The sequence below is a fragment of the Pseudophryne corroboree genome, chromosome 1 (genome assembly GCF_028390025.1).
Source record: "Pseudophryne corroboree isolate aPseCor3 chromosome 1, aPseCor3.hap2, whole genome shotgun sequence".
Classification (NCBI taxonomy): Eukaryota; Metazoa; Chordata; class Amphibia; order Anura; family Myobatrachidae; genus Pseudophryne; species Pseudophryne corroboree.
Window position 1 is genome coordinate 331,778,706 of NC_086444.1, and position 12,838 is coordinate 331,791,543.

At 50.0% G+C, this 12,838-nt stretch overlaps 1 protein-coding gene across 4 annotated transcripts in view; it reads left to right on the plus strand.

Annotated features, from left to right (window-relative positions):
• PIWIL1 (piwi like RNA-mediated gene silencing 1) overlaps window positions 1-12,838 on the plus strand; it is a 1,090,590-nt gene that overhangs the window by 79,883 nt on the left and 997,869 nt on the right. For all 4 annotated transcript variants that reach the window (XM_063964616.1, XM_063964613.1, XM_063964615.1 and 1 more), the window contains exon 3: window positions 10,641-10,749. In XM_063964616.1, coding sequence (XP_063820686.1) covers window positions 10,641-10,749 — 109 coding nt within the window. The remainder of the gene's footprint in view (window positions 1-10,640; window positions 10,750-12,838) is intronic.

Consider the following 12,838-nt stretch of genomic DNA (forward strand, 5'->3'; position numbering starts at 1 on the left):
CATCCCGGGCGTGGACAACTGGGAAGCAGACTTCCTCAGCAGACACGATCTTCATCCGGGAGAGTGGGGTCTACATCCAGAAGTCTTCAACATGTTAATAGACCGTTGGGAAAGACCAATTGTAGACATGATGGCGTCTCGCCTCAACAAGAAACTGGACAAATATTGCGCCAGGTCAAGAGATCCACAGGCAATAGCTGTGGACGCACTGGTAACTCCTTGGGTGTACCAGTCAGTGTATGTGTTTCCTCCTCTGCCGCTCATACCAAAGGTATTGAAGATCATACGGCAAAGAAGAGTAAGAACAATACTAGTGGTTCCGGATTGGCCGAGAAGGACTTGGTATCCGGAACTTCAAGAGATGCTCACGGACGAACCGTGGCCTCTACCTCTGAGAAGGGACCTGCTACAGCAGGGTCCCTGTCTTTTTCAAGACTTACCGCGGCTGCGTTTGACGGCATGGCGGTTGAACGCCAGATCCTAAAAGGGAAAGGCATTCCAGAAGAAGTCATTCCTACCTTGATTAAGGCACGGAAGGAAGTCACCGTGAAACATTATCACCGCATTTGGCGAAAATATGTAGCGTGGTGCGAGGATCGGAGGGTTCCGACGGAGGAATTCCAACTGGGTCGTTTCCTACATTTCCTGCAATCAGGATTATCTATGGGTCTCAAATTGGGATCCATTAAGGTTCAAATTTCGGCCCTGTCAATATTCTTCCAAAAAGAATTGGCCTCTGTCCCTGAGGTCCAGACTTTTGTCAAGGGAGTACTGCATATACAGCCTCCTGTGGTGCCTCCGGTGGCACCGTGGGATCTAAATGTAGTTTTAGATTTCCTCAAATCCCATTGGTTTGAACCATTGAAAAAGGTGGATTTGAAATATCTCACATTGAAAGTGACTATGTTACTAGCCCTGGCCTCTGCCAGGAGAGTATCTGAATTGGCGGCTTTATCTTATAAAAGTCCTTATCTAATCTTCCATTCGGATAGGGCAGAACTGCGGACTCGTCCGCATTTTCTCCCTAAAGTGGTATCAGCATTTCATCTGAACCAACCTATTGTGGTGCCTGCGGCCACTAGCGACTTGGAGGACTCCAAGTTGTTGGACGTTGTCAGAGCCTTAAAAATATACATTGCAAGGACGGCTGGAGTCAGAAAATCTGACTCGCTGTTTATATTGTATGCACCCAACAAGTTGGGCGCACCTGCTTCTAAGCAGTCGATTGCTCGTTGGATTTGTAACACAATTCAACTTGCACATTCTGTGGCAGGCCTGCCACAGCCTAAAACTGTAAAAGCCCACTCCACAAGGAAGGTGGGCTCATCTTGGGCGGCTGCCCGAGGGGTCTCGGCATTACAACTCTGCCGAGCAGCTACGTGGTCGGGGGAGAACACGTTTGTAAAATTTTACAAATTTGATACCCTGGCAAAGGAGGACCTGGAGTTCTCTCATTCGGTGCTGCAGAGTCATCCGCACTCTCCCGCCCGTTTGGGAGCTTTGGTATAATCCCCATGGTCCTTTCAGGAACCCCAGCATCCACTTAGGACGATAGAGAAAATAAGAATTTACTTACCGATAATTCTATTTCTCGGAGTCCGTAGTGGATGCTGGGCGCCCATCCCAAGTGCGGATTATCTGCAATACTTGTACATAGTTATTGTTAACTAATTCGGGTTATTGTTAAGGAGCCATCTTAAGAGGCCCTTTCTGTTGTCATACTGTTAACTGGGTTTAGATCACAAGTTGTACGGTGTGATTGGTGTGGCTGGTATGAGTCTTACCCGGGATTCAAAATGCCTCCCTTATTGTGTATGCTCGTCCGGGCACAGTACCTAACTGGAGTCTGGAGGAGGGTCATAGGGGGAGGAGCCAGTGCACACCACCTGACCTAGTAAAGCTTTACTTTTTTGTGCCCTGTCTCCTGCGGAGCCGCTATTCCCCATGGTCCTTTCAGGAACCCCAGCATCCACTACGGACTCCGAGAAATAGAATTATCGGTAAGTAAATTCTTATTTTACACATTTCTGATAATACGAGTACCACCAAAAAAGGGGTATTATGTTCGGTGAGGAAAAACTACCTGTAGTTTTCCTGAATCTGAGAAATTAAATGAGGTGTGTGATGATGCGTGGGTTTCCCCCGATAACAACGGATAATTTCTAAAATGTTATTGGCATTATATCCTTTCCCGCCAGAGGTTAGGGTGCGTTGGGAAACACCCCCTAGGGGGGATAAAGCGCTCACACGCTTGTAAGGGCTCTACCTTCGCCTGAGATGGCCGCCCTTAAGGATCCTGCTGATAGAAAGCAGGAGGGTATCCTAAAAGGTATTTACACACATACTGGTGTTATACTGCGACCAGCAATCGCCTCAGCCTGGATGTGCAGTGCTGGGTTGGCGTGGTCGGATTCCCTGACTGAAAATATTGATACCCTAGATAGGGACAGTATATTTTTGCCTATAGAGCATTTCAAAGATGCATTTTTATATATGCGTGATGCACAGCGGAATATTTGCCGACTGGCATCAAGTCTAAGCGCGTTGTCCATTTCTACCAGTAGAGGGTTATGGACACGTCAGTGGTCAGGTGATGCGTATTCCAAACGGCATTTGGAAGTATTGCTTTATTAAGGGAGGAGTTATTTGGGGTCGGTCTTTCAGACCTGGTGGCCACGGCAACAGCTGGGAATTCCACGTTTGTACCCCAGGTCGCCTCTCAACATGAGAAGACGCCGTATTATCAGGCGCAGTCTTTTCGTGGACAAGCGGGCAAAAGGTTCCTCATTTCTGCCCCGTGACAGAGGGAGAGGAAAAAGGCTGCAGAAATCAGCCAGTTCCCAGGAACAGAAGCCCTCTCCCGCCTCTGCCAAGCCCTCAGTATACGCTGGGGCTTTACAAGCAGAATCAGGCACGGTGGGGGGCCCGTCTCAATGAATTTCAGCGCGCAGTGGGCTCGCTCGCAAGTAGACCCCTGGATCCTTCAGGTGATATCTCAGGGGTACAAATTAGAATTCGAGACGTCTCCCCCTCGCCGTTTCCTAAAGTCGGCTTTACCGATGTCTCCTTCTGACAGGGAGACAGTTTTGGAAGCCATTCACAAGCTGTATTCCCAGCAGGTGATAATCAAGATACCCCTCCTGCAACAGGGAACGGGGTATTATTCCACACTGTTGTGGTACCGAAGCCGGACGGCTCGGTGAGACCGATTTTAAATCTAAAATCTTTGAACACTTACGTACAGAGGTTCAAATTCAAGATTGAGTCACTCAGAGCAGTGATTGCGAACCTGGAAGAAGGGGACTACATGATGTCTCGGGACATCAAGGATGCTTACCTTCATGTCAAAATTTACCCTTCTCACCAAGGGTACCTCAGGTTTATGGTACAGAACTGTCACTATCAGTTCAGACGCTGCCGTATGGATGGTACACGGCACCCCGGGTCTTTACCAAGGTAATGGCCGAAATGATGATATTCCTTCGAAGGAAGTGAATTTTAGTTATCCCTTCCTTGAACAATTCCCTGATAAGGGTAAGATCCAGGGAACAGTTGGAGGTCGGTGTAGCACTATCTCAGGTAGTGTTGCGGCAGCACGATTGGATTCTCAATATTCCAAAATCGCACCTGGTTCCGACGACGTGTCTTCTGTTCCTAGGGTTGATCCTGGACACAGTCCAGAAAAAGGTGTTTCTCCCGGAGGAGAAAGCCAGGGAGTTATCCGAGCTAGTCAGGAACCTCCTAAAACCGAGCCAAGTCTCAGTGCATCAATGCACAAGGGTTCTGGGTAAAATGGTGGCTTCCTACGAAGCAATCCCATTCGGCAGATTCCACGCAAGAACTTTCCAGTGGGACCTGCTGGACAAATGGTCCGGATCGCATCTTCAGATGCATCAGCGGATAACCCTGTCACCAAGGACAAGGGTGTCTCTCCTGTGGTGGTTGCAGAGTGCTCATCTTCTAGAGGGCCGCAGATTAGGCATTCAGGACTGGGTCCTGGTGACCACGGATGCCAGCCTGCGAGGCTGGGGAGCAGTCACACAGGGAAGGAATATCCAGGGCTTATGGTCAAGCCTGGAGACATCACTTCACATAAATATCCTGAAGCTAAGGGACATTTACAATGCTCTAAGCTTAGCAAGACCTCTGCTTCAAGGTCAGCCGGTGTTGATCCAGTCGGACAACATCACGGCAGTCACCCACGTAAACAGACAGGGTGGCACAAGAAGCAGGAGGGCAATGGCAGAAGCTGCAAGGATTCTTCGCTGGGCGGAAAATCATGTGATAGCACTGTCAGCAGTATTCATTCCGGGAGTGGACAACTGGGAAGCAGACTTCCTCAGCACGACCTCCACCCGGGAGAGTGGGGACTTCACCCAGAAGTCTTCCACATGATTAAAAACTCGACAGGTATTGCGCCAGGTCCAGGGACCCTCAGGCAATAAGCTGTAGACGCTCTGGTAACACCGTGGGTGTACCAGTCAGGGTATGTGTTCCCTCCTCTGCCTCTCATACCCAAGGTACTGAGATTGATAAGATGGAGAGGAGTAAGCACTATATTCGTGGTTCCGGATTGGCCAAGAAGGACTTGGTAACCGGAACTTCAAGAGATGCTCACGGAGGATCCGTGGCCTCTACCTCTAAGAAGGGACCTGCTCCAGCAAGGACCCTGGCTGTTCCAAGACTTACCGCGGCTGCGTTTGACGGCATGGCGGTAGAACGCCGGATCCTGAAGGAAAAAAGGCATTCCGGATGAAGTCATCCCTATCCTGATCAAAGCCAGGAAGGATGAAACCGCAAAAACATTATCACCGCAATTGGCGAAAATATGTTGCGTGGTGCGAGGCCAGTAAGGCCCGACGGAGGAAATTCAACTGGGTCGATTCCTACATTTCCTGCAAACAGGAGTGTCTATGGGCCTGAAATTGGGGTCCATTAAGGTTCAAATTTCGGCCCTGTCAATTTTCTTCCAAAAAGAACTAGCTTCAGTCCCTGAAGTTCAGACGTTTGTAAAAGGGGTATTGCATATACAGCCTCCTTTTGTGCCTCCAGTGGCACTTTGGGATCTCAATGTAGTTTTGGGTTCCAAAAGTCACATTGGTTTGAACCACTTAAATCTGTGGAGTTAAAATATCTCACATGGAAAGTGGTCATGCTGTTGGCCCTGGCCTGGGCCAGGCGCGTGTCAGAATTGGCGGCTTTATCCTGAAAAAGCCCTTATCTGATTTTCCATTCGGACAGGGCGGAATTGAGGACTCGTACTCAGTTTCTCCCCAAGGTGGTTTCAGCGTCTCACCTGAACCAACCTATTGGTGGTGCCTGCGGCTACTAGGGACTTGGAGGCATCCAAGTTGCTAGACGTTGTCAGTGCCCTGAAAATATATGTTTCCAGGACGGCTGGAGTCAGGAAATCTGACTCGCTGTTTATCCTGTGTGCACCCAACAAGCTGGGTGCTCCTGCTTCTAAGCAGACTATTGCTCGTTGGATTTGTAGTACAATTCAGCTTGCACATTCTGTGGCAGGCCTGCCACAGCCAAAAATCTGTAAATGCCCACTCCACAAGGAAGGTGGGCTCATCTTGGGCGGCTGCCCGAGGGGTCTCGGCTTTACAACTTTGCCGAGCAGCTACTTGGTCAGGAGCAAATACGTTTGTAAAATTCTACAAAATTTATATCCTGGCTGAGGAGGACCTGGAGTTCTCTCATTTGGTGCTGTAGAGTCATCCGCACTCTCCCGCCCGTTTGGGAGCTTTGGTATAATCCCCATGGTCCTTACGGAGTCCCCAGCATCCACTTAGGACGTTAGAGAAAATAAGAATTTACTTACCGATAATTCTATTTCTCATAGTCCGTAGTGGATGCTGGGCGCCCATCCCAAGTGCGGATTGTCTGCAATACTTGTACATAGTTATTGTTACAAAAATCGGGTTATTATTGTTGTGAGCCATCTTTCAGAGGCTCCTCTGTTATCATGCTGTTAACTGGGTTCAGATCACAGGTTATACGGTGTGATTGGTGTGGCTGGTATGAGTCTTACCCGGGATTCAAAATCCTTCCTTATTGTGTACGCTCGTCCGGGCACAGTATCCTAACTGAGGCTTGGAGGAGGGTCATAGGGGGAGGAGCCAGTGCACACCAGATAGTCCTAAAGCTTTCTTTAGATGTGCCCAGTCTCCTGCGGAGCCGCTATTCCCCATGGTCCTTACGGAGTCCCCAGCATCCACTACGGACTATGAGAAATAGAATTATCGGTAAGTAAATTCTTATTTTTTCCCCCATCAGATGAATTAAATGAAGTGTGTGAAGAAGCGTGGGCTTTCCCTGATAAAAAATTGGTAATTCCTAAGAAGGTACTAATGGCGTTCCCTTTCCCGCCAGAGGATAGGTCACGTTGGGAAACACCTCCTAGGGTGGATAAAGCGCTCACACGTTTGTCTAAAAAGGTGGCACTACCGTCTCCGGATACGGCCGCCCTCAAGGAACCTGCTGATAGAAAGCAGGAGGCGATCCTGAAGTCTGTATATACACACTCAGGCATTATACTTAGGCCAGCTATTGCGTCAGCTTGGATGTGCAGTGCTGCCGCTGCGTGGTCAGATAAACTGTCAGAAAATATTGACACATTAGACAGACACACGATCCTGTTAACCATAGACCATATAAAAGACTCAGTCTTATATATGAGAGATGCACAGAGGGAAATCTGCCGACTGGCATCTAAAGTAAGTGCATTGTCCATTTCTGCTAGGAGAGGCTTATGGACTCGCCAGTGGACGGGAGATGCAGATTCTAAAAGGCACATGGAAGTGTTGCCATATAAGGGTGAGGAATTATTTGGGGATGGTCTCTCGGACCTAGTTTCCACAGCAACGTCTGGGAAGTCAGCATTTTTACCCCATGTCCCCTCACAGCCTAAGAAGGCGCCGTTTTATCAGGTTCAGTCCTTTCGGACCCAGAAAAACAGGCGTGGAAAAGGCGGGTCTTTTCTGTCCAGAGGCAGAGGTAGGGGAAAAAGGCTGCAACAAACAGCAGGTTCCCAGGAGCAAAAGTCCTCCCCCGCTTCTTCTTCCAAGTCCGCCGCATGACGGTGGGGCTCCACAGGCGGAGCCAGGTACGGTGGGGGGCCGCCTCAAGAATTTCAGCGATCAGTGGGCTCGCTCACGGGTGGATCCCTGGATCCTTCAAATAGTATCTCAGGGGTACAAACTGGAATTCGAGGCGTCTCCACCCCACCGGTTCCTAAAATCTGCCTTGCCGATTGCTCCCTCAGACAGGGAGGCGGTGCTAGGGGCAATTCACAAGCTGTATTCCCAGCAGGTGATAATCAAGGTACCCCTACTTCAACAAGGCCGGGGTTACTATTCCACACTATTTGTGGTACCGAAACCGGACGGTTCGGTGAGACCCATTTTAAATTTGAAATCCTTGAACACATACATAAAAAAATTCAAGTTCAAGATGGAATCGCTCAGGGCGGTTATTGCAAGCCTGGACGAGGGGGATTACATGGTATCCCTGGACATCAAGGATGCTTACTTGCATGTCCCCATTTACCATCCTCACCAGGAGTACCTCAGATTTGTGGTACAGGATTGCCATTACCAATTCCAGACGCTGCCGTTTGGACTGTCCATGGCACCGAGGGTATTTACCAAGGTTATGGCGGAAATGATGATACTCCTTCGAAAAAAGGGAGTTTTAATTATCCCGTACTTGGACGATCTCCTAATAAAAGCGAGGTCCAAGGAACAGTTGTTGGTGGGAGTAGCACTATCTCAGGAGGTGCTGCACCAGCACGGCTGGATTCTGAATATCCCAAAGTCACAGCTGGTTCCGACGACACGGCTACTGTTCCTGGGTATGATTCTGGATACAGTCCAGAAGAAAGTGTTTCTCCCGGAGGAGAAAGCCAGGGAGTTGTCATCTCTAGTCAGAGACCTCCTGAAACCAAAACAGGTATCAGTGCATCGCTGCACGCGGGTCCTGGGAAAGATGGTGGCTTCTTACGAAGCAATTCCCTTCGGCAGGTTCCATGCCAGAATCTTTCAGTGGGACCTGTTGGACCAGTGGTCCGGATCGCATCTTCAGATGCATCGCTTAATAACCCTGTCTCCAAGAACCAGGGTGTCTCTACTGTGGTGGCTGCAGAGTGCCCATCTTCTAGAGGGCCGCAGGTTCGGCATACAGGACTGGGTCCTGGTGACCACGGATGCCAGCCTTCGAGGCTGGGGGGCAGTCACACAGGGAAGAAACTTTCAAGGACTATGGTCGAGTCAGGAGACTTCCCTTCACATAAATATTCTGGAACTAAGGGCCATCTACAATGCCCTAAGTCAAGCAAAATCCCTGCTCCTACACCATCCGGTGCTGATCCAGTCAGACAACATCACGGCAGTCGCCCATGTAAATCGACAGGGCGGCACAAGAAGCAGGATGGCGATGGCAGAAGCCACAAGAATTCTCAGATGGGCGGAGAATCATGTACTAGCACTGTCAGCAGTGTTCATTCCGGGAGTGGACAACTGGGAAGCAGACTTCCTCAGCAGACACGACCTCCACCCGGGAGAGTGGGGACTTCATCCAGAAGTCTTCCAGATGCTGGTAAACCGTTGGGAAAAACCACAGGTGGACATGATGGCGTCCCGTCTCAACAAAAAGTTAAAAAGATATTGCGCCAGGTCAAGGGACCCTCAGGCGATAGCTGTGGACGCTCTAGTGACACCGTGGGTGTACCAGTCGGTTTATGTGTTCCCTCCTCTGCCTCTCATACCAAAGGTATTGAGAATAATAAGAAAGCGAGGAGTAAACACAATTCTCGTGGTTCCGGATTGGCCAAGACGAGCGTGGTACCCGGAACTTCAAGAGATGCTCTCAGAGGACCCGTGGCCTCTACCGCTCAGACAGGACCTGCTACAGCAGGGGCCCTATCTGTTCCAAGACTTACCGCGGCTGCGTTTGACGGCATGGCGGTTGAACACCGGATCCTAAAGGAAAAGGGTATTCCTGAAGAAGTCATTCCTACGCTTATTAAGGCCAGGAAAGATGTTACGGCAAAGCATTATCACCGCATATGGCGGAAATATGTTGCATGGTGCGAGGCCAAAAAGGCCCCAACAGAGGAATTTCAACTAGGTCGATTTCTGCATTTCCTGCAAGCAGGAGTGAATATGGGCCTAAAACTAGGCTCCATTAAAGTACAGATCTCGGCTCTGTCGATTTTCTTTCAAAAAGAACTAGCTTCAGTACCTGAAGTTCAGACATTTGTGAAAGGAGTGCTGCATATTCAGCCCCCGTTTGTGCCTCCTGTGGCACCTTGGGATCTCAGCGAGATGTTGAGTTTCTTAAAATCACATTGGTTTGAGCCACTAAAAACCGTGGATCTGAAATATCTCACGTGGAAAGTGGTCATGTTATTGGCCTTGGCTTCAGCCAGGCGAGTGTCAGAATTGGCGGCTTTATCATGTAAAAGTCCTTATCTGATTTTCCATATGGATAGGGCAGAATTGAGGACTCGTCCCCAATTTCTCCCTAAGGTGGTGTCAGCGTTTCACCTGAACCAGCCTATTGTGGTGCCGGCGGCTACTAGTGAATTGGAGGACTCCAAGTTGCTAGACGTTGTCAGGGCTCTGAAAATATATGTTTCCAGGACGGCTGGAGTCAGAAAATCTGACTCGCTGTTTATCGTGGATGCACCCAACAAGCTGGGTGCTCCTGCTTCTAAGCAGTCTATTGCTCGCTGGATTTGTAGTACAATTCTGCTTGCACATTCTGTGGCAGGCCTGCCACAGCCAAAATCTGTAAATGCCCATTCCACAAGGAAGGTGGGCTCATCTTGGGCGGCTGCCCGAGGGGTCTCGGCTTTACAACTTTGCCGAGCAGCTACTTGGTCAGGGGCAAACACGTTTGCAAAATTCTACAAATTTGATACCCTGGCTGAGGAGGACCTGGAGTTCTCTCATTCGGTGCTACAGAGTCATCCGCACTCTCCCGCCCGTTTGGGAGCTTTGGTGTAATCCCCATGGTCCTTACAGAGTTCCCAGCATCCACTAGGACGTCAGAGAAAATAAGAATTTACTCACCGGTAATTCTATTTCTCGTAGTCCGTAGTGGATGCTGGGCGCCCATCCCAAGTGCGGATTGTCTGCAATACTTGTAAATAGTTATTGTTAACTAAAGGGTTATTGTTGAGCCATCTGTTGAGAGGCTCAGTTGTTTTCATACTGTCAAACTGGATATAGTATCACGAGTTGTACGGTGTGATTAGTGTGGCTGGTAAGAGTATTACCCGGGATTCTAAATCCTTCCTTATTATGTCAGCTCGTCCGGGCACAGTGTCCTAACTGAGGCTTGGAGGAGGGTCATAGTGGGAGGAGCCAGTGCACACCAGGTAGTCATAAATCTTTCTAGAGTGCCCAGCCTCCTTCAGAGCCCGCTATTCCCCATGGTCCTTACGGAGTTCCCAACATCCACTACGGACTACGAGAAACAGAATTACCGGTGAGTAAATTCTTATTTTTTTTCTCTTTAGAAACATTTGTAAATCTAACCCTAATTTGTTTTAGCATAGTATTAAATCTGTGGATTTTTTGTTTTGTTTTGCTAAAGTGTTTAGTAAAATCTGTTTTATGTTGTATGCACAGACACCACTGCCTGGGCTTAAACCAACCCAACCACCACCAGCCGACACAGAACTTGTTGGCCGTGGACGTCAGAGAGGCACGACTGCAGTTCCCAGGCCACAAGCAGGAGGTAATTGCAAAACACAATTATTCTACCTTTATGTGTGCAGAAAATGTACCTTTTTTTTAAAATGCTAATCAATTTAAGAGTTTACATTGTTAAATATTATTTTATCTCAGTTGAATCTTTCTGCATCTAAAATTGTGCACAACTTAAATAATACTTTCTACTTCATCCACTATGGGACACTGGAGCGTAGTTAGGCAGTAACTGGGAGCTGGCACTTTAAAACTCAAACACTGTGGCTAGCTCCTCCCCTACTATGTCCCCCCTCCAAGCCAGTCTTTGTTTCTCCTTCATCCACTAGGGGCCACTGGAGCACAGTTACAATGGGGAAATAGTAGGCAGTAATTGGGAGCTGGCACTTTAAGCTTTGCCACTGCCAGTCTGCACCGCGGGAGGCTGCTGGCGGGGTCCCATCGCAGCTGCGTGCGGCTCGGGATGGTCCCCGGCTGAACGAGACACTAGCTCTCCGGAGCCGGCCCGACACCGCTGCTTGCGGCGCGTGTCGGGGCCGCTCCGTCGGCTGAAGATTCCGGCAGCTCGGCGGCGGTAAGTATATGTGGCCGGACACCGCTGCGTGCGGCGTGTGTCGGGGCCACTCCACCACATTAGGGGTGCTCTATACTAACCCCCCCCCCCCCCCTCCCTCCCCTTCACCCGTTTTTCCATACACAGGGGCTTGGGTAGCTCTGGCTATTTTATTTATTTAATACAGAGACCTCAGTTCAGATCGGGCTTGTCTCCCGACCGCACTTCCGCCCGCCCCCCTCCCCGATTGGATCCCCGCTCAGCGCGGCTCACAGAGCCGCTACGGGGATCGTGTAAAAGGCGCAAAGCAGCTTCAAACTTGGCGCCTTTAAGGAGGGGGGTGGAGCTTAGTCCTGCTCTGCGCCGCCGGACTCAGCGCGCGCTGGCGGCCATTTCCGTTGCAGCAGCGCGGGACAGAGGCGCCACGGCACTGCACGGATCACAGTGAGCCTGTTACAGTGGGGAAGGGGGGCACTGGGGGGCATCTATATACTACCTTACAGCCTGTCACTGCACAGTATCGTGCAGGATGGCTCGGGCTGCGGTGGCTGCATTTTTCCCTACTCTCCCCCCTCCCTCCCCTTCTGCTTATTGCTGTTTCCTATAAGGGAGGGTCACAGTTGTTAGGGGCTGCCATGGCCAGTAAATGCTCCAAGGCAGCACAGAAACAGGGGCACCTTTTAGGTGAGGAAGGTGGGTCTGAACCAGCAGCTCAGCCCTCCTCAGAACCCCAGAGCGCCCCTGCATGGACGACACAACTCACCGAGGTTATGTCTTTGCTGACTAGGGAACTAAAGGCCTCTCGGGAAGATAGAGAGGCGGCCCGGGTCCGGCAACTTGTCCCGGCACCGGAGCCAGAACCTGCTTGGGCTGTCTCATTGGCAATGTCAGTGGAAGGGCTTTCTAGGGCTGTAATCCCTTCCCAAGCCCCGTCCTTTAGCCTCCCTCAACAGGCTTCTAAAAAGAGATTGCTAGCCTCTGTGTTGCAGGACTTTGACGATGATATGCCTCAATTAGAGGAGGCAGGATTAGATGTACAGGATATTCCGGATGTCGATATACCGGATACTGATGAGGATCAGGTGTACGGGTACTCTGAACCAGTAGCTCAGGGTATAGAGGCTCTTATTACTGCTATTCGCTCAGTATTACAGGTGGAAGAGACAGAGCAGGACGACTTACGCCCTTCAAGGTTTGGTACCAACCAATGCTTGCCGGTGACCTTTCCAGTTTCGGAGGAGCTGGATGCGCTCATAACGGCAGCCTGGAAACATGCAGACGCAAAATTTCAGGTATCAAGGAAAATTTTGTCTTTCTATCCTTTTCCCGCAGATAGCCGGAAACGTTATGAGACCTCTCCGATTGTGGATCCTTCGGTGTCTCGTCTGTCCAAAAAGACTGTCCTACCGGTTCCGGGAGCAACTTCGCTTAAGGAGGCGTCTGATAGGAAGTTGGAATCCACCTTGAAGACTATTTACTCGGCGGCGGGGGTATTACATCGCCCGGCGCAGGTAGGTTGTTGGGTCAACAAGGCGATCGAAGCGTGGGCGGAGCACTTGTCCTCTGG